The following is a 20,408-nucleotide window of genomic DNA, read 5'->3' on the forward strand; positions in this document are numbered from 1 at the left end:
GTGATCACACCCACAAACTACACCCTTTTTGGCTCCTACCTCAAAGCACACTGTGTTCTGTTGATCTTATGTGCTGCACAATAATGTTTAATATTTAGTATTTACTGTCATATTCCCATATATCATTGTGATGTTGTTTATTCTATTACTCTTGTTCTCTTCTGCTTGTTTTCTTTTTTCTTTCTCAGCAGGTGACCCAGGTGATTGATATATGCATTTTTTTTCTCTGCCCATTCTGTTGGTTTTTGTCTTTTGCCCTTCTCCCCCGTCCCTCTTCTCAGCTGTTTCTCTTTCCCTCTTTCTTTCTCCCCTTCTTTCCCCCAGTCAAGTCTGTCCCGTATTCAGTAAGTGAAAATAAAATAAACAATAAAAGGTGAATCAAATGGACCATTACGGCAAGGCTGGGATGGTCAATTTGGTAAAGTAAATCCGTAGGGCATCTTTCTTTGCCTTTAGACAATAATTCTGATGGCAAAAGAGCCAAACGGGACAGGCAAAAAAAAAAGAAAAAAAGAAAAAAAGAAAAAAAAAGAAATGACAACATCACAGAACGCAAGTATGGCGAAGCCCGCGGCTCTCCAACGGGAGATTGAGAGACCAGTGTTGGACTGTAGAACTGCTTTGAAATTCATATGAGCTGTTTGCACTAAAGTAAAAAAATACCATCACTTATGCTGATACCCCTTTGGCGCCAGCTGCAAGGCCGGAGCTGAACAACAACACCCTGATAATGACTGTTGAGTCTGTTCCTTCCCATTCCATGCAAGGCCACCTGGGTTGGCTGGAAGACTGTTTACTTAGCCTGGCAGGGCGAAGGACACCGTCTCAGCTGAACTATGGAGACGCACACACATACATATACTGATACTGATAAGCACTCACCGACGCATCACCCTCCCTACCCCGGATCCAATGCCACCTCCAACGCTTACCTCCCCTCTGATGTGGACATCGGGTCAGCTGGAGGCGCAGTCGAAAGATAGCAGCGGTCCCAGATCAGATGTACACACTGGAACTCTTTCCCATGTTGCTTGTCTGTGTTTATTGTGCTATGGTGTGTTGATATCTGTGCATTCCTGTATTATCCTTTTGTGTTACACATTTCAATGTTTTTTTCCTCGCTACCTAGCCTGACCTGTCTCCCCAATGTGATGTTTGTGTATTGTATGTACGGTCTGCAAGGTCTGTCATCTCGGTTGTGGGCAAAAGACCTGCAACTGACAAATAAAGGCTATCTCATCTCATCTCTCATCAGCATTCTGTTTTCCCCCCAGCTATAATGCAATCATCTTTCCCCAAAACAATACTAGTCCACTAGTCTATGTATCACTTTTCATCTTACTAAGTGAACTGGACAAGATGATAAACAGAAACACATGCTTAAGATGTTGTCTGGTCTTCATGAGTTTCATTCTATGTGTACCGTATTTCCCGGACTACAGAGCGCACCTGAATATTAGCCGCACAAGCTAAAATCAGGGGAAAATCCTGTTTTGTACATACATTAGCTGCACCTGACTAAAAGCCGCAGGTGTTTCAATATTGACTTATCATATGTAAGAGAATATGCACAAATCGAATTGTCAGGAAAGAGATGGCTGTTTGGAGACACCACTTTTATTAATATTTTGAAAAACAAGTTATGGGTACATATTTGCATAACCTTTTAGGGTATATGTACAAGTAGTGGTAATTACAAGTACAAAACATGTACTGTGCTTCATAAATGAATAACAAATGTAGTACATAACAATAACCTACAGCACACCAGAAAAATAGATTCGGACTACCTTTTAGGCTCAGGTGCAGTGACACGGCTTTAACAAGAAGAAAAGTCAGTCATTCACCACCATCTTCCTGCGCACTAAAACCACCAAAGTCCTCTTCTCCAGTGTCGGAAACGAACAGGCTCAGGGTGGCTTCATCATCCACTCTCAGCTCCTTTCTTTCGTTGTCACTTTCAAAACCAAAGAAATCCTCATTGTCAGTGTCAGAGTCGAACACCCTCTGAAGAGCCTCCTCTCCATCAGGCAGCAGTCCAGCCCTTCGAAATCCGTTGGTGATCGTGGATGTTTTCACACTTTTCCACGCTGTCAGAATCCAGTGGTGGAGTTGGGCATAACTTGCTTTTTGCAAGTTTATCGCCGCTCATCATCCACGACTCCCGCTGAACGCGTAGTGCTACTTTGAAGTTTGTTTTTCGCGCTACTTCGTACGGCACTACGTTGCCTGGCGGATGGACATGTGACCAACATACCACTCTTGAACTCCGATCCTTCCGCCAGGCAACGTAGTGCCGTACAACAGCGGAACAAACAAAACAAATCCGCTCATGGACAATCCATAGAAAAGCCGCACCTGACTAAAAGCCGCAGGGTTCAAAGCTTGTGCAAAAAGTAGCGGCTTATAGCCCGACAATTACGGTATATATGTGTTAGTAGGGTTAATGCATTTTCTGTTTGTGTGATTTTATGTACCTCTCTCATTTTGTGGTCCAGACTCCTTCTCAGTTTACCCACTTACAGCAGTCAGTTTCCCTTTTCCCAGGTTTGCTAACCCAAATTTGATTTCCCACTCTAAACAACAGCATTCCTCTATGTCCTCACCTGCTCTCCTCTCCCACTTCAACAGTCCAATGGTAGTTCTTCTTTTCAGCTTCGTCCTGTGTATTCTCCCACTGTCTCTTTCATTGCCATTTAACTCCAAACGTGGCAAATGTCAACTCAGACAGTCTTTTCACAGGTCCTCTTCACACACAGTGAAGTTGCAGCTTGCTGGAAACGCACTCCATCCAGTCAAAGTGATGGTTTTTCTCTCTCTGATGCCGTTTGCACATACTGCTGCTTGCTGGGTCTCTCTGCTCAGGACTCTGCTGTTGTGTCTTGGACTGCCATGTTGTTGCTCTTTGCAACTGCATTTCTTGTCTTCAGGGAGCTTGCTTTCTCAGGTGACAAACACATGGGAGTTAAGCTGTTAACACAATTTGGCCAAAACTCGGCCTGAGTGTTTCTAATGATTTTTAACCTATAATTTTCTTCCAACTGCTGCATGTGGAAAATTGATCCAGGTCTGCTCTTCACCTGTCTGAGGGACATTCTCATCACTACTTAAACAACACACATCTCCTCTCTCTGGTTTGAAAGTGAACTGAAAGTGAGATGGTAGTTGTTTTTAGGCTGAGAGACACCAAACACTCTTCATATTATTGTTGCTTATTTTCATCAACAACACAAATTTTATTTCTTTTGCGTCCACTAGGGTAGTTGGTGACCTGCAGAGTCACCCTCTTCCCAGCTGGAGACTGCTTCACACACTTTCACACTCCTCTGGAGCGCGCACACACACTGACGTCAGGCACATTCACACTCACTTTTTCATCTGCTTTGTGCAAATTTCACAATTTCGGTGTGTCGTCTCCCCCTCCTCGGTGGAAAGCCATTTGTTGGACTCCGGCTCGAATGACCAAATAATGTTGGGTCTGCGCTTCAGACCCAACATATCTCATGTCTTTTATTTTGACAGCGAATGCGCACCTGCGGACCACTTATGTGCACCCCTGCTTATAAACACATTTGCATGAAACTATCCACTGAATGAGCAATGGGCTGTGAGGTCAGTTCCTTTATTTATAAAAACATAAAAACATGTCCAGATGAACAGAATCAACGTTTTGGGATTTACTTACCTGGATGATTGAGCATTCATCAAGACATTTCTTGGCACTGATTTGAGGACACTATTAGGCTGAAAGACAGTCTTTCCATTCCATTTAACTTTTTATTGTATTACTTTCAATAAAGTGTTCTTTTTATCATTGAATCCATCTCTCTTGCCAGGATGTGTTTTCAAATCCAGGTAGCTTTTAATTTAATTTGTTACATTTTCAATCTTTTTATTTCCTAGGGGTGAAAATCCCTTAGGTGGCATTGCCGCAACACATTTAAATAACCCCCCTGACTGTACTGCCACAGAGTAAATATGTCTGTTATGTTCTTTTAAGTACGATTACAACACATAAGTAAACAATTGAGCAATACGTCACCTAAACTGGGCTGAGTTTCGTATGTCTAAAACACACTTCAAAGTCTGAACCCACACTATCAGCAGATGAGCCATGATGGAGTTTGTTCACGTTGCTGTAGCTGTGCTCGGTCTTCTGTCTCTTGGACACTCAGCTCCTGTGACAAGCTGTGAGAATCTAATCCAGCCTCGTGAAATCCACGGAAATCAGGTCAGACTCTCTCTTATCTCACCTTTCACTTATCACTTTCCGCTGAGTAAAATAAGTTTTGAACATGTCACCAAATTTACATGAAATTTACACCAGATGTGGGTAACCACCCATCCAGTCCACACATACAAAGAAGTAAAATCATCAATGTCCATAAATTAAGCTATGTGTTATAATAAGATGACACAAGGAAAACTATTGAACACATGAAGAAAGGAAGTTGCAAAAAGGCATGGAACGTCATGACACCAGCTGAAATCTATCAGCAATTAGAAAGCAATCCTGCCCCCTAGTGCAAATTAATATCAGTTGGTTCTATTCTAACTGATGGCCTATAAAAAGATGTCTCATTACCAAGGTGTCACACAAACTCCTACTGTAACTTTGCAGGTGGAGATGGAGAAAATGACACTAGGGCTGAGGAGGGAACAGCTTAGATTGATTTATTGGGCAAACTTACAGGGTCAGCGGAAGGATCACCCTACACTAGAAGTACTTAAACCTTGCTGGGAGAAAGGCAGGAGGAAGTTAAAGAGCTTTGGATGGGTGGTGGGGGAAGAGCTAGAGAACTTAAATTAGATCAGTTAGACATATGCCAGCGAGTGCCGTGGCCTGCAATCACTCCACGGATACTTCCTGAAGCAACTGTAGATTTTGCTTTATTGCACCAGAAGAGTCAGGATAGGGCAGGCGGTCTACACTCAAATTCAGTTCACGGTTACACTGAACAGTATTGTGGGTATGTGCAAGTATATACAGATGCTTCAAAGAATCCAGCTAAGTCATGTGGGGGTAGCAGTAGTAATTAGGAAGAGGATTAATGATGGATTGTCTGTGTTTACAGGAGAAATGATAGCAATTCTATTAGCGGTTCAATGGGTGGAAGAGTTGAGGCCGTTGAAAGCAATTATTTGTTCAGATTCAAGAGCAGCCTTGGTCAGTCTACAGAAAGGTCATTCGGAAGGTAGATCAGATATTTTAATAGAGATTCAGCAAACTCTTTTCAGAATACATATCTGTCTGTCAGTAGTGTTTGTATGGGTCCCAGCTCACTATGGGGTAAGGGGGAATGAAGCAGAGGATAGGTTAGCAAAAGAAGCCACTAATCATAGGATAGTTGATCTGGCAGTGAGTTTTGGTCAGGTGGAAGTTAAGAGTATTATTAAGCTAGAAATGAGGGGTAGATGGCAGAAACAGTGGTAAGAAGAAAGGTGGGGAAGGTGGTTATATAAAATTCAAAGGGGGGTGGGAGTAAGGAGAGCCACAGGAAGGAGTAGGCGAGAGGAGGTGGTGGTGTCAAGACTGAGATTTGGACATACAGGATTGAATTCTATACTATTCTTGATAGGGAAACATAATTCAGGGAAATGTGATTGTTGTGGAGAGGAGGAAACTTTGGAGCATGTTATTTTGCAGTGTCGGAAAGTAGAGAGGACACAACTGGTTCGAAGTCTCAGTAACATTAACATGAAATTGGATCTTATTAAGTTATTACAAAAGGAGTCGGGGAATAAAAGTTATCAGGCTTTGTTTCAGTTTTTGAGAGAAGGAATATTCTTTGGAAGGATATGAAGTAGGTTGCTTTTAAAAATTTTTTTTTAAATTTTATTTATTTATTTTTAATCCTGTCCACACTCCATACCAGTGGTGGTGGAAATGCACCATGCAGTTGTTTGCCAACTGCCAATAATACTTACAAGAAGAAGAAGGTGTCACACAAAAAACATATCATGACCTTCATAATCTTATTGTTGCAAAACAAATTGATGGCACTGGTTACAGCAGAATTTCTAAATTACTGAAGGTTCCAGTGAGCACTGTTGGGGCAGGACAGAACATAATTTCACCATAAAGCATCCAGAACCAGCTGCTCCCCACCAGTTTTCAGACAGGGGAGTGAAAAGAATTATCTGAAGAGTTGTCCAAGAGCCAAGGAGCACTTGCGAAGAGCTACAAAAAGACTTGAAATCCTCTCAACTGCCATGGCCTGTATGCACGCTCACCATGCAAGACTCAATTGCTGAAGAAAAAAAACATACTAAAGCACGTTTAAGGTTTGCTGAACAACATTTAGACAAGCCTGTGAAATACTGGGAAAAATATACTCTGGTCAGTTGAGACCAAAACTGAACTGATGCCTTAATACACGCCATGTCTGGAGGTCAAAAGGCCTCACCCCAAAAACATTATACCAAAAGTGAAGTTTGGAGTTGTATGGGGCTGTTTTTCATCATGTGGCACTGGAATGTTTCATATAAATGGAGGAAGATGAATGGAAAAATGTTCTGCTGCCATCTACCAGGATGTTGAAGATGAAAAGCTGACGGACCTTTCAGCAAGACGATGATCCAAAAACAAAATTTGAAGACTGTTTGTGTAGAAGAATGAACCAAAATCACACCTGATCGATGCCTGCGGCTAGGAGGCGTCTTGAGGTTGTCATTACCAACAAAAGCTTTTACATGAAGTATCAAATACAATTTCAGTAAACGTGTTCAATACTTTTTCCTTCTTTCATTTCTCATTCTTACACATAACATCTATGGTTTGATTTCTTTGTGTAACACTGGTGGTGCAATACTAGTAGTGGGCATGTAAGACCTGTTAGTGCTACTTCTTGCCTTCTTTGCATGTAGTACGGGCAGTATAGTTACCTTTAACCTTAGTACGAGGACAGAAGGGGAATATGGGCCAGATCAGACAGGTTCTAGATTTGTAGGAGCCAAGGGTGTATGACAACAGAGGACTTGTACGCAATAGGTGTAGAAAACACAATTGCATTTATTAGCAATTATTAAAGTTCAGCAGGTTGTGCACATTTAACAAAAGTAGAGCGCGCTTCTTGAGAACAAAATAAAATAAAATAAACCCCACAAATGGTCGACCCAAGGATATATTTTCTTTTGTGTCTTTTTTTAAAAAGTCAATTTCAGTCTTTCAGTGTTCACTAGTCACTCAGTGTGTTTGTAACCAGTCGGGTTACAATCTACCAGTTCATCTGGCTCTTTGGGCTGGGCTCGCCATCCAGTACTGGAAAAGGGATCCTCGATTCTTCTCAGGTCCTCAAAACCAATCCAATCCAAATAAGCAAAGGGAAAAAACTTGACCATGTGAAGCAACAAATGCTACACGGGGCTTCACAGTGCTCACGCTGGCTCACGGCCTCTGGAATACAGTATCACTCTTATTATTCTCGCCGAAAAAGGACTTTCACTATCCAGCTAGCTTCTTTGCTGCACGAGTAAGCGGATCTTTTACCGTCTGTGTCTCTGGTGTATCTGACTGGCACACGAAGGCACACACAGGTGTCTGAGCAGCACACACAGACTGGGGGAGGGTCAGACCGGCCAATGATTGGTCGCTCAGTGGATCTAACAAACACACTCTAAAGGACTAAGTCCTGCCCCCACACCATTTATATATTACATATACATATGTACATATTAATTAAACTTATGTTTACATGCTTTTTATCAGTATTTATTATAATTAACTTTGTTTTTATCAATATTTATTCCCATTGTGAGAGTATGAATATTTATACTTTTAATCCCATTTTTAACACCGGGTTACATTTGCATGTGTGGACTGGCTGGATTGTTACTGACATCTGGATAGAATTTTACGTCAATAGCACCTTTAGAAATGTATGTACTGAGAAATCTGGTGATGTTTTCAATACTTATTTTACCCCCTGTATATTATACACCATCTGTTTCAGCTGGTGGGAAAATGGACACAAATAGCAGAGAGCACAGGCATACCTGGATCCAAAATGCTGACGAAGATGCTTGTGGAGACCGCCTGGATGAACATCACTGCTGCCAATGAGGCTAATACGTTCAATAATCTTCAAATTCAAAAAATGTAATAAAAATGATAAAACCTTGCCTGAACTGATACTGTTTTCAAATAATCCGAATTTAGAAATCTCTTTAATTTTATCTTCTAAAAGGATGGGCATGTGCTTCACATTGAAAACCAACATGACTTTGGTTAACAACACTTTCAATATGGGTGAGTATTACTGAGGGAACAAACATTTGGATGACCACCCATATGGAAAAGATATATATAAATCTTATAAAGTTTTTATCTGTCTTGTATGAAACTTGTATGAAAAGAATATAAGAGTGAAAACACATATAAGATCCCTTGAAAAATTATACAATGAAACTTGTATGTTTTGTATACTTACTAAAAAAAAAATATGAAAGTAATGAGAAAGTGGCCACTTTCATGAGTAAATCATATATGTTTTTACTATTTCTTTTCCATATGGGCAGATTTAGACTTTGTGCCTAGCATTGCCACAACACTTTCATTATATCGATTGGTGTGTATTTGCACACTGCACCCTTACCAATGCTAAAAGGATATGAAGCGTGGCCATCATCTGTCATCTGTCCACAGTGCACAATTACCAATATTCTGCTTTCCTGCTGAATACTGGCTGCCCTGACTGCCTTGTTATCTACTCAAATAACACCATTGGAAGAACCACAGTTAAAGCTCTCCAGCTCCTGAGTAAGAACAATGACACACCTAAATAATGTAATGTCAAAGTACTTAAGTATTTTTTATGGTCCAGCTTCATGCATTTAATTTATTATAGCTGAAAGAAATGCTGGTGACTAATTTCCAAGTTAAAACAGTGATTAATCATTGAACAGTGGTTTCCCCTGCATTAATGAATCAAATCCAAACACTGCCCTTTGAAATACCAGTTACAAATAATAGTTGCCCACTAAAGGCATTTTTTCAGAAAACAAATTTAAAAAGAATAAAGCATCAAGAATAAAGTGCAGTGATGTGAATGTATTTGCCCTCTTCCTGGTTTCTCTCTATTTTGTGTACTAGTCACACTTACATGTTTCAGATCATCAAATAAATTTGTATATTTGACAAAGATAACCCAAGAAAATACAAAACACAGTTCTTAAAGAAATATTTCATTTACTGTGTGAAATTGTAATTGTCTCTAAATCTAACAACTGGTTAGCAAGAACTGAAATCAAGCATTTGCAGTGATTGGCAATGAGTCTTTTTTTTTCAAAACTCTACTATGTAGAATCCCTTCAATTCAGCCGTACTGGATTGGATTTTCAAGCATGAACGGATTTTAAAAGCCATTTAGACGTGGCTTTGCTCATGTGCTCACGGCCACAAATTCTCCTTCAATATCATGGTTGCTTCAATTACAGCAAGTGGTCCAGGTCCTGAAGTAGCAACAGCAACAGTTGTTTCTTTGTGTTTTAATCTTTTTATTTACTTGGTGTCACTGTGTAGGCCCCGTGCTAACACTTTTCTGTCTCTCAGGTAGGAGAGTTAAAGTGTCTGCTGCTGAGTTGGAAGAGTTTACAAAGCAGGCAGAGTGTCTGAACCTAGAATCCCCTGCTATCTTGGATTCAGAAAAGGGTATGAACCTTTATATAATATGAAAGCTTAGAAACTGCAGTTGAACTGAATATTACTTCTTCAGTCTAATATTATCTTTATACAGTGGCTTGCAAAAGTATTCGGCCCCCTTGAACTTTTCCACATTTCCACAGCCACAAACATGAATCAATTTTATTGGAATTCCACGTGAAAGACCAATATAAAGTGTTGTACATGTGAGAAGTGGAAGGAAAATCATACATGATTCCAAACATTTTTTACAAATAAATAACTGCAAAGTGGGGTGTGCATAATTATTAAGCCCCCTGAGTCTATCCGGTTGTTCAGTGATGACGCGACGAATCCTACTTCTGGGTCTAAAGTAGTCTGCGTTTAATATGGCTTTTGTGTTGTTAACATGTTTAATGTTATGTATATTCTTCTATTTGATCTCAAAAAGCTCCTAAAACAGTCAGTGATCACTGACCTCCCTCAGCTTTTATTACCGCTAATCATTTATTTAAGCTCAGTTTTTAAAACCTTAGGATGTAACTACAGCCCAGCCCATGCAGCAGTATATGAATGACTAACCTCGTATTGTGGATGGATTATCTCAGTTGTTCTCCTGGCTGAAGTTTGGTCCTTTTACAGCATCCTGCCATGCGATTACATTTGTTCCTGACCACCGAGAGCACTCACGCTAACTTTTATTGAGTGGAAAAAAAGTTAGCTTGTTTATATTATGCTAACATAGCTGTGTCGCTAGCGGTCACGTAGCACATCATTATATACCAGCTAGCCCAACTTCAGTAACCCTACAAACGTCACTGCTGTTTAGTTTTCTGTCTTCATTTATGCTGGAAGTGATAACAGAGCTGTACGTTTTAATTTGTTTCCAAAACCCCGCAGTCAGGACATGCTATATTGTATTTAGATAGAAGCTAGCGAGCTAACACCCTGCTAACTTCTAACTCCGTTAAATGTCATAAATTCCGTTTTCATGGATGCCTGGATGTTAAACTCAATCGTTACACCTGGTAGAGCAGAACACTGATCATTTTATTAAAGATGAAAGACTTTAGACAGTTTTTCAACTCTCAGTAATGCCATAGTGATCGTTTGATATATGGACCTGCAGCGGAGTTTAGACCCAGACACGGCTAGTGACGTCAGACTGAACAACCGGATACTTTGTGGAACCACCTTTTGCTCCAATTACAGCTGCCAGTCTTTTAGGGTATGTCTCTACCAGCTTTGCACATTTAGAGACTGAAATCCACTTTTTAGTTATTTATTTATAAAAAATGTTTGGAATCATGTATGATTTTCGTTCCACTCCTCACATGTACACCACTTTGTCTTTCATGTGGAATTCCAGTAAAACGGATTCATGTTTGTGGCTGTAATGTGACAAAATGTGGGAAAGTTCAAGGGGGCCAAATACTTTTGCAAGCCACTGTACTCTTTATATTTTTGTAACCGCCATGTTTGATAAGTTCATAGATTAGTCAAATGTATTCTTTCTCACATGAATGAACTTTATTTACAAATGTCTTCTTGCAGGGTTTTGCCCAGATCCAGCACTCACCCCAGGAACAAAGACTATTGATCTGTCCTTGAGCAACATAATGCCTGATGATCTCAACCTATCGGAGAAGCTTTTCACTGAGAGTGGAATGAAGACCATTTTGGAAATGGTCCAAACTAGTGTGGATCTATTCAAGGAAGACTGACGTGGTCATAAATGTCACTAAGTGTTGATGAAGAAGCCATGTCTGTCAAGAGCATTACCACTAAAATTAAACATGCTAAAAACATATGAGTGGCCGTCATCTCTCTTCAAAGCAATTTAGATTTAGCTTCACTGAACTGACATAAAAATGAAAATATTCATTTGCTTTCTGAATAAATGGCACCAAAACATTTCTACTTTCTCTATTTTAAGGACATTATAGTGCATGAGTAAATGCCGATCAGGCTCCATAGTGCCAGGCAGCGAGCACGGCCTGCTAGAGGAGATTGTGCCCTCAGGCCACCCTCATGAAGTCTGTTTCTGATTGATTGGTCAGACACATTCACACCAGTGGCCTGCTGGCAGCTCTCATTTTCTTCCTCCTTGCATAAGAGAGGAGATATCGATCCTACTGATCGGTTAAGGACCTTCTACGGCCCTGTCCAGCTCACCTAGAGTAACTGTGTGTCCCCTAGTGTCTGCTCCATCCTCCTGAGTCTGTGCTAGGAGACAGAGCATACCTTCTTGCAATGGCTCGTATTGATGTGCCATCCTAGAGGAGCTATGCTAGCTGTGCAACCTCTGAAGGGTCCAGGTATTGCCTCATATAACCAGTGGAAACACTGACCTTAGCCAAATGCAAAACCAATAACAATACCAGTAATAATAATAAATTGAAATGTGAATGTTCTCGCTCTGCTAAAAATTAGACTCAGCATCAGAATCACCTGATAATCTCCTTTGTAAAAAAAGCTTAACCCGTCAGTTTTGTTAGTCTGAGCAGTTGGCAGGAACGGTGAAAAATAGGTTACAGGTTGTTCGGAATAGTCTCCAAGTTAGCTCCATCGTTCTGCTTTCTGCGGGCCAATATGCCCTTCTCCTCCCACACCTGTTTCCTTGCTTCCTGCATCCACTAAATGGATGCAGGAAGCAAGGCAGCTGCGGAGGAGTCCTTCTTTGATGTTCATTGTGGTTGAAATGTGGCCCCAGAGCGTTACCAGATGATTATTCCAAGATTTTCCATGTAATTGGCTCCATACAGTGGCACATATCGATGTGCCATCCTGGAGCAGCTGGATTATCTGTGCAAGCTCTGTAGGATCCAGGTATTGCCTCATATAACAAGTAAAAACACTGACCTTAGCTAAATGCCAAATTACTACTACTTATAATGAAAACTTAAAATGTGAAACTTCTTGGTAAAAATTGCATTGAGCATATCAATACCAGACAGAATGCAAAACTAAATAAAAATTAAAGTTATTTTCATGTATATGTTTATATTATTTTAATGTAATTGGTGGTGTAGATGTGCGATTACTTCAAGGAACAAGGTAGAACAGATATACTGTAAGTTCGCAGCATATTTGTTGAATTTTTATGGACCTTTAACAGAGACTGATGCAAAAGAGAAAAATACTCAAGAATTATTATAGGTGAGAATGATTAAAACCACAACTTGTATGAGGGGGAAATAAAGCAGCTGTATTTAAGGATGGCTTGACTCTGTTTTTCTAACAAACTGAGCTTGAGAGTTTTTTTTATTTCTCTGGTACTTTGACCTCTTGTGCTGGGCTATGAATTTCTTTGGTACTGTATGCTTCTCATTGAAGGCTGAGCTGGTGTCAACTGGGCTCACACTCAGGTGGGGCAAAGACAAACCAGCAAAACTTTTATGTACAGAAAAATATTTATAGTTTACAGAAACAATTGGGACACTGAGTAGAATATAAACAAAACCAGAATGCAATAAAAAAATTGAAATAGCATACAGACAACATACAAGTTTGTATTGTTATGTTTAAAAAAATTGCTATATGCTCAGTGTTGAAAGCCTCATTTTCAATTTAACTCAGTTTTATTTATGAGGGGCCCATGTGCTATAAACCACCACCTCAGACATACAGCACTGAAACCTTACATGGTCGACTGTCCCTGAAATTGGGTAATGTTCGACTCCTGCTCCTTCCAGCTTCTCCCTCAGCGCTGGTTTGATTGTATTGAACGCAGTGGAAAATTAGAAAAAACATGACTCTCACACTGCTTCCAGTACTCTTCAGGTGTGAAAGTGATCTGTGCAGGAGGCAGATGACTGCATCATCCACCCCAAAATCAGGATGGTAAGCAAACTGCAGGGGGCCCAGCAGCGCGCTCACCAGAGGTCGGAGGTAGGTGAGAATGATCCTCTCCCAGTCTTCATCGAGGCAGGAGTAATCAATGCATTCATGTTGTTACACCAGATTTTAACTCTACCAAGTGAATACAGCAGCAGAAGTTGTGACTCATGAGGCCAGGCAACATTTTCCAGTCTTCTATTGTCCGATTTTGGTGAGCCCATTTGAACAGTAGTCTCAGTTTCCTGTTCTTAACTGACAAGTTTGGCGCCTGGTGTGGTCTTCTGTTTCTGTAAAGATGCTGTTCTGCATACATTGATTGCAATGAGGGGTTATTTGATTTACCGTCGGCTTCCTATCAGCTTCCAGTAGTGTACCATTCTTCTCTGACCTCTGGTGTTAACAACACATTTTCTAAAACTAAAGCTCACTTGAATAAACAGAGTTGCTGTCATTTGACTGGCTGATTAGAATGAAAGAGCAGGTGGACAGGTGGACCTTACAAAGACACCTGTCAGTGCTCATCATTATCTAGCAAATAATAGCAGCGAAGGAAGCAGTTAATAAAAAATGAGAGAAGAATGTCCATACCTTTGTTTATTGGTAAGTTTATTACTGTACATACATCTGCTCATGAGCCATGTATATACATTTTCTGTCTCTCAGACGCACGCACGCACGCACGCACGCACGCACGCACGCACGCACGCACGCACGCACGCACGCGCGCACACACACACACACACACACACACACACACACACACACACAGTTCTAAGGTCCTTAGAACTGAAGAAGCTTCTTGGATGAGAGGTGAAACGTCTTCTAGCAACTTAAAGAAGTCCAGATGCTTTTCTTTGCAAGCTCCTTTGACTACGATGACCTGGATGACTGAGAACCTTCACAGACATATTGCCGTACATTTTGGGAGGAACACCCTTCAACTGGTGCTGGAGTATGAAAGGGAATCAAGGAAACTAGTGGATTATAGGAACCATCTCTGTTTCAACCTAAGATGCAGACAAAGCAGAGTTGTTCCTAAGAGCTTGCGCCTTGGATCCGCTGTCAGGGGATACAGAGCAGACTTGATTCTACAGAGAGCACAAAATCAGCTTTTAAGTGAAAGGATAAGACAGGCCCATTTCACTATAGATGCCCTCCAGATCAAGATCAGCCAGACTCTGCAGGAACTGGAAACCCTTCTACCCTCTCCAATCTTAGAAGAGGTTTACAAGTTTGTGGACAAGGCTCAGCGGGCCCAACACTCTAAGGGAAAAGAAAGACAACGCAGGAAATTTCACACCTTGCTTTCAAAAACACACACTCCTCATTCTGAACCTACATAACTCAGAGAAGAAAACACACCTGAAGACAGTCAGGAGAAATGGGTAAAGAACTTTTCAGACCAGAATCTCACTGAAAAGAGAGTATTAGCCAAAGGACTCAATTTTACCATTTCCCCGCAACAGTTGCCCATAGTGGACCTCATCACAGCCACAGAAACCGCCATACGGATTAACAAATTATCACAGACAGAAGCAGAGCAAATCAGGATGAAAGTCTCAGCCACCCTCTCCAGTGCCAAAGTCCCTCCGTCCAACCTCACAATACAAGAAAAGAAGGCTGTCGCTTCCCTGAGCAAAGACCACAACATCACTATTTTACCAGCTGATAAGGGAAGATGCACCGTGGTCTTAAACACTACAGATTACCACACAAAGATCACTACGCTCCTCAGTGACAACAATACCTACAAAGCCTTAAAGCGAGACCCCACAAGCAGCTACAAAAAGAAAGTTATAGCTTGCCTTCAAGACTTTGAAAAGGACAAAATCATTGACCATCTCACATATCACCGCCTTTATCCAGGGGATGCCATACCCTGCATTTACGGACTTCCTAAAATCCACAAGGAAGCTGTCCCACTCAGACCCATAGTCAGTAGCATAAACTCAGCCACTTATAACATTGCTAAACACCTTGCTACCATCCTTGCTCCTCTCGTGGGGAACACCCCACACCACATCAAGAACTCCGACTTCACCGACAAGGTCCAGAAACTTACCCTGGATCCAGATGAAACCATGGTGTCCTTTGATGTAGTCTCTCTCTTCACTTGCATACCCACCACGGAGGCCGTGGAGACTGTCAGAAAACGACTACAAGAAGACAGCTCCTTGGAAGACAGGACCAACTTCACACCCAATCAGATCTGCACACTGTTAGACCTCTGCCTTACCACAACATATTTCAAATACAACAAAGGCTTCTACAGACAAAAACATGGCTGTGCCATGGGCTCCCCCGTGTCACCTATTGTAGCCAACCTTTACATGGAGGAAGTGGAAAGGAAGGCTCTTGGCTCTTTCAAAGAAAGAGTACCCAGCCACTGGTACAGATATGTAGACGACACCTGGGTCAAAATCAAGACACAAGAAGTGGAATCTTTCACTGCGCACATTAACGCTGTGGATAAAAACATCAAGTTCACCAGGGAAGACACAAAGGATAACTGTTTGCCTTTCCTGGACTGCGCTGAGCACATTGAAGAGAATGGCAACCTCAACATTGAAGTTTACTGGAAGCCCACACACACAGACCAATACCTCCTCTTTGACTCCCATCACCCTCTGGTGATTAGCACCACCAGAGGGTGATTGGCTAACTTGGAGTGATTAGCACCCTACACCACCGGGCAGAACATGTTCCCTCTAAGCCTGAAGAAAAAAAGGAACACACACATATAAAGGAAGCACTCAAAACATACCGTTATCCTAATTGGGCATTCATAAAGTCAGCAAAGAGGCACAGAAAAGAAGATCCAACACCAGCGAGGGAGGAAAAGAAAGACAGACGCAACAACATTGTCATCCCCTATGTAGCCGGTGTATCAGAAAAACTCAGGAGAGTTTTCTCCAAGCATGACATCCCGGTGCATTTCAGACCTAGCAACACACTCAGACAAAAACTGGTTCACCCGAAAGACAAAACTCCAAAACACAGACTTAACAATGTGGTGTATGCTGTACAGTGCAGCGAGGAATGCCCAGACCTCTACATTGGAGAGACCAAACAGCCACTTCACAAGCGCATGGCACAACATAGAAGAGCCACCTCCACAGGACAAGACTCAGCAGTCCATCTGCATCTAAAGGATAAAGGACACTCTTTCGAGGATGCCAATGTTCACATTTTGGACAGAGAGGACAGATGGTTTGAAAGAGGAGTGAAAGAAGCCATCTATGTCCACTGTGAGCGACCATCTTTGAACAGAGGCGGTGGTTTACGACACCAACTGTCTGCCATCTATAATCCAGTTTTGAGTTTCCTCCCCAGACGCCTTAACGCCCACTCACATCCTGGGCCATCTGACCTCAGGAAATCGCATGACAAGGTGGGGCCAGGTTTCACAATGAGCTCACCCGAAACCCTGGCTGATTGCGACCTACACCCGTTTTCACACCTTGGCTCAGGTGATTAGAGGATCATCAGGGGGTCCTTTTGTCCCTCTTTGGGGGAATACTCCCACTGGGTTTAAATCTGGGACTCTCCGCTAGGGCTGTGCGATAGGACCAAAATCTCATATCCCGATATAAAACATGTATCGTCCGATAACGATATAAATCACAAAAAATTTAATATTTTCTGTAAATTCTGTAAATCTCGGGTAGGTGAAGTGTTTCCAGCTGGGTGTCGTGTACCTGGAGTCGAGTGTTTTAACTGATGCATGAAACTTCACATTTTTAGACATAAGTTGTAATGGCCGCCATTTTCTTCGTGAGTATTTATTACACGGCGGGCTCTGGGGAAAAGCCTGTTCCAACGTTTGAGTCTAAGGTTTATTTTTTAGCACCTGACGGCTCTTTTTTCCTTCTCATCTATAAACACTCTGCATACTTTTTCACGTGATTCTGTTTATTTTGAAAAGTCTCAACAGGATCTTGAGCTTTATTGTGAAAGGTTTATGTGGAAAATAAACAAGCGGACATGCGATGGTTTTACCGTCGTTGTTGCTAACGACAACCCATAAAAACAGGCACTTGTCCCTAGTGTGGTTATATTAAATATAAGAGAAAGAGAGAACTTTAAGAAATTAATATAGCCACTACAGTGACCATCAAAACGATGAAAAAATATTGCCGTAAACAGTGTATTTTGCGACACCACGAAACAAACTATAGCGTAAAATGAAACGATAGACGTTTTTATATCGTCATCAGATATACAGGGAGTGCAGAATTATTAGGCAAGTTGTATTTTTGAGGAATAATTTTATTATTGAACAACAACCATGTTCTCAATGAACCCAAAAAACTCATTAATATCAAAGCTGAATGTTTTTGGAAGTAGTTTTTAGTTTGTTTTTAGTTTTAGCTATTTTAGGGGGATATCTGTGTGTGCAGGTGACTATTACTGTGCATAATTATTAGGCAACTTAACAAAAAACAAATATATACCCATTTCAATTATTTATTTTTACCAGTGAAACCAATATAACATCTCCACATTCACAAATATACATTTCTGACATTCAAAAACAAAACAAAAAATCAGCGACCAATATAGCCACCTTTCTTTGCAAGGACACTCAAAAGCCTGCCCATCCATGGATTCTGTCAGTGTCTTGATCTGTTCACCATCAACATTGCGTGCAGCAGCAACCACAGCCTCCCAGACACTGTTCAGAGAGGTGTACTGTTTTCCGTTCTTGTAAATCTCACATTTGATGATGGACCACAGGTTCTCAATGGGGTTCAGATCAGGAAGGTGGCCATGTCATTAGTTTTTCTTCTTTTATACCCTTTCTTGCCAGCCACGCTGTGGAGTACTTGGACACGTGTGATGGAGCATACAGGATGGAGTCCTGCATGAAAATCATGTTTTTCTTGAAGGATGCAGACTTCTTCCTGTACCACTGCTTGAAGAAGGTGTCTTCCAGAAACTGGCAGTATGACTGGGAGTTGAGCTTGACTCCATCCTCAACCCGAAAAGGCCCCACAAGCTCATCTTTGATGATACCAGCCCAAACCAGTACTCCACCTCCACCTTGCTGGCGTCTGAGTCGGACTGGAGCTCTCTGCCCTTTACCAATCCAGCCGCGGGCCCATCCATCTGGCCCATCAAGACTCACTCTCATTTCATCAGTCCATAAAACCTTAGAAAAACCAGTCTTGAGATATTTCTTGGCCCAGTCTTGACGTTTCAGCTTGTGTGTCTTGTTCAGTGGTGGTCGTCTTTCAGCCTTTCTTACCTTGGCCATGTCTCTGAGTATTGCACACCTTGTGCTTTTGGGCACTCCAGTGATGTTGCAGCTCTGAAATATGGCCAAACTGGTGGCAAGTGGCATCTTGGCAGCTGCACGCTTGACTTTTCCCAGTTCATGGGCAGTTATTTTGCGCCTTGGTTTTTCCACACGCTTCTTGCGACCCTGATGACTATTTTGAATGAAACGCTTGATTGTTCGATGATCACGGTTCAGAAGCTTTGCAATTTTGAGACTGCTGCATCCCTCTGCAAGATATCTCACTATTTTTGACTTTTTTGAGCCTGTCAAGTCCTTCTTTTCACCCGTTATATCGAACAGCCCTACTTTCCGCCATTTGACCTTAGAACTGAAGAAGCTTCTCGGATGAGAGGTGAAACGTCTTCTAGCAACTTAAAGAAGTCCAGACGCTTTAACATTTTCTACAATATTGACAAAGCACTTTAAGCACAAGATTGTTAGTTAATAATTTAGAAATTAATATTTCTATATTATATATTATCTATATTAATTAATACCCCCCCCCCCCCAAAAAAAAAGTGCACATGTAAAACTGCGGTGTTAAGCGATGCGGTTGAAAAAAATTTTGCGCCTAACTTTTTTGTGCCCATGGCAAAAAGTTAGTCTAGAGCCCTGAAATCTGTTTTTTCTTGGTGCATGTGCTTCCTTCACATTCTAAATAGGAAGACCACAGAAATGTTAGAAAGGTTTTTTTTTTTTTTCTTTCTCAGGGATATTTCCAAATCTTCAAATGCACCATTTAGCGTGTGTCAAAGTAACGTGTGATGTGTGTACTATATGCAACACTCTGGTGTAACAGTGAGATTTTGCTACATTATTGGGTTTTTTAAAATCTAGTGCAATCCCCTGAGTGTGGCCCATGCAATCACCAGACCTCAGTGGACATAAACTAAGTGGCTTAGCTCAAATTCTTGACATACATGATCTCATAGCCTTCTTATGCTTTCACAAAGGTGTGCAGAGCAGGGAAAGACAATTATGCAATCTACTCAAAAAGGCCTTCTTTTAGATTTCCATCTGTTCCCACCTTTCTCTGAAAGCCGGCTGGATAAACAACATCTGTATATAAAAGCCCAGACACCACGATACAAAATTGCTAATGTCAGTAATAAGAATAATACTGTTGTGAAAAAACGGTCTCATATCAACTTAGTGCACAACATTTTTTGTCTTGCTCACTGTGATGCTGCAGCAAATATCGCAGATTCTCTGTGTAACATTTTCTAACTGTGGGACGAAGTGAATGGGCATCTCACCCTTTTGCTGAGGCAGATGACGGGCCACAAACTGAAGCCCAGTGTGCAACAGCAATTCAGACAACCACACAGAAGCCACCGCACATTCACCGGGAGCGTCTTTCTCAGGCAGCTGTTCACACGATTGGTACTGGCTTTGAATTCCTCTGGTGCCACCTAAGGGAAGCACACAGTATTACTTTTATTATTAACGGTGGGTCTATTCACATTTTAGCACCATTAAATGTGCATCAAGTATCTGTATTTTGTACGAAAAAAAGGAAAGAATTAATGTAAACGCACTTGTTGAATCTGATGTAAACCTCATGTATTATAGTCCCTTCAAATGGGAGAGTTTGGCCAGTTTTTTTTTTACTTTAAGATAAAAGGAGATTGTAGCTCATTTTAATATGATGGAACTGCATTATTATTT

General features: G+C 41.3%; 1 protein-coding gene across 1 annotated transcript; it reads left to right on the top strand.

Moving 5' to 3' along the window:
* Nucleotides 1–4,074: 4,074 nt before the first annotated feature.
* Nucleotides 4,075–11,429, top strand: LOC146707901 (uncharacterized). Its single transcript, XM_085459498.1, has 6 exons — nucleotides 4,075–4,231; nucleotides 7,953–8,098; nucleotides 8,187–8,248; nucleotides 8,645–8,758; nucleotides 9,551–9,649; nucleotides 11,174–11,429. The coding sequence occupies exons 1-6, from the start codon at nucleotides 4,115–4,117 to the stop codon at nucleotides 11,341–11,343; spliced, it is 708 nt and encodes a 235-aa protein (XP_085315624.1). The 5' UTR covers nucleotides 4,075–4,114; the 3' UTR covers nucleotides 11,344–11,429.
* Nucleotides 11,430–20,408: the final 8,979 nt, after the last annotated feature.

The sequence above is a fragment of the Copadichromis virginalis genome, linkage group LG6 (genome assembly GCF_057382275.1).
Source record: "Copadichromis virginalis isolate Kocher_CV1m ecotype Utaka linkage group LG6, C_Virginalis_male_GT1.1, whole genome shotgun sequence".
NCBI lineage: Eukaryota > Metazoa > Chordata > Actinopteri > Cichliformes > Cichlidae > Copadichromis > Copadichromis virginalis.

Bases quoted from the DNA above. Each gene is read 5' to 3' on its own strand.
- LOC146707901 (XM_085459498.1), top strand. From the start codon at position 4,115: ATGATGGAGTTTGTTCACGTTGCTGTAGCTGTGCTCGGTCTTCTGTCT. The intron at 4,232-7,952 runs GTCAGACTCTCT...CATCTGTTTCAG, and splicing joins GTGAAATCCACGGAAATCAG to CTGGTGGGAAAATGGACACA. The intron at 9,650-11,173 runs GTATGAACCTTT...GTCTTCTTGCAG, and splicing joins TATCTTGGATTCAGAAAAGG to GGTTTTGCCCAGATCCAGCA.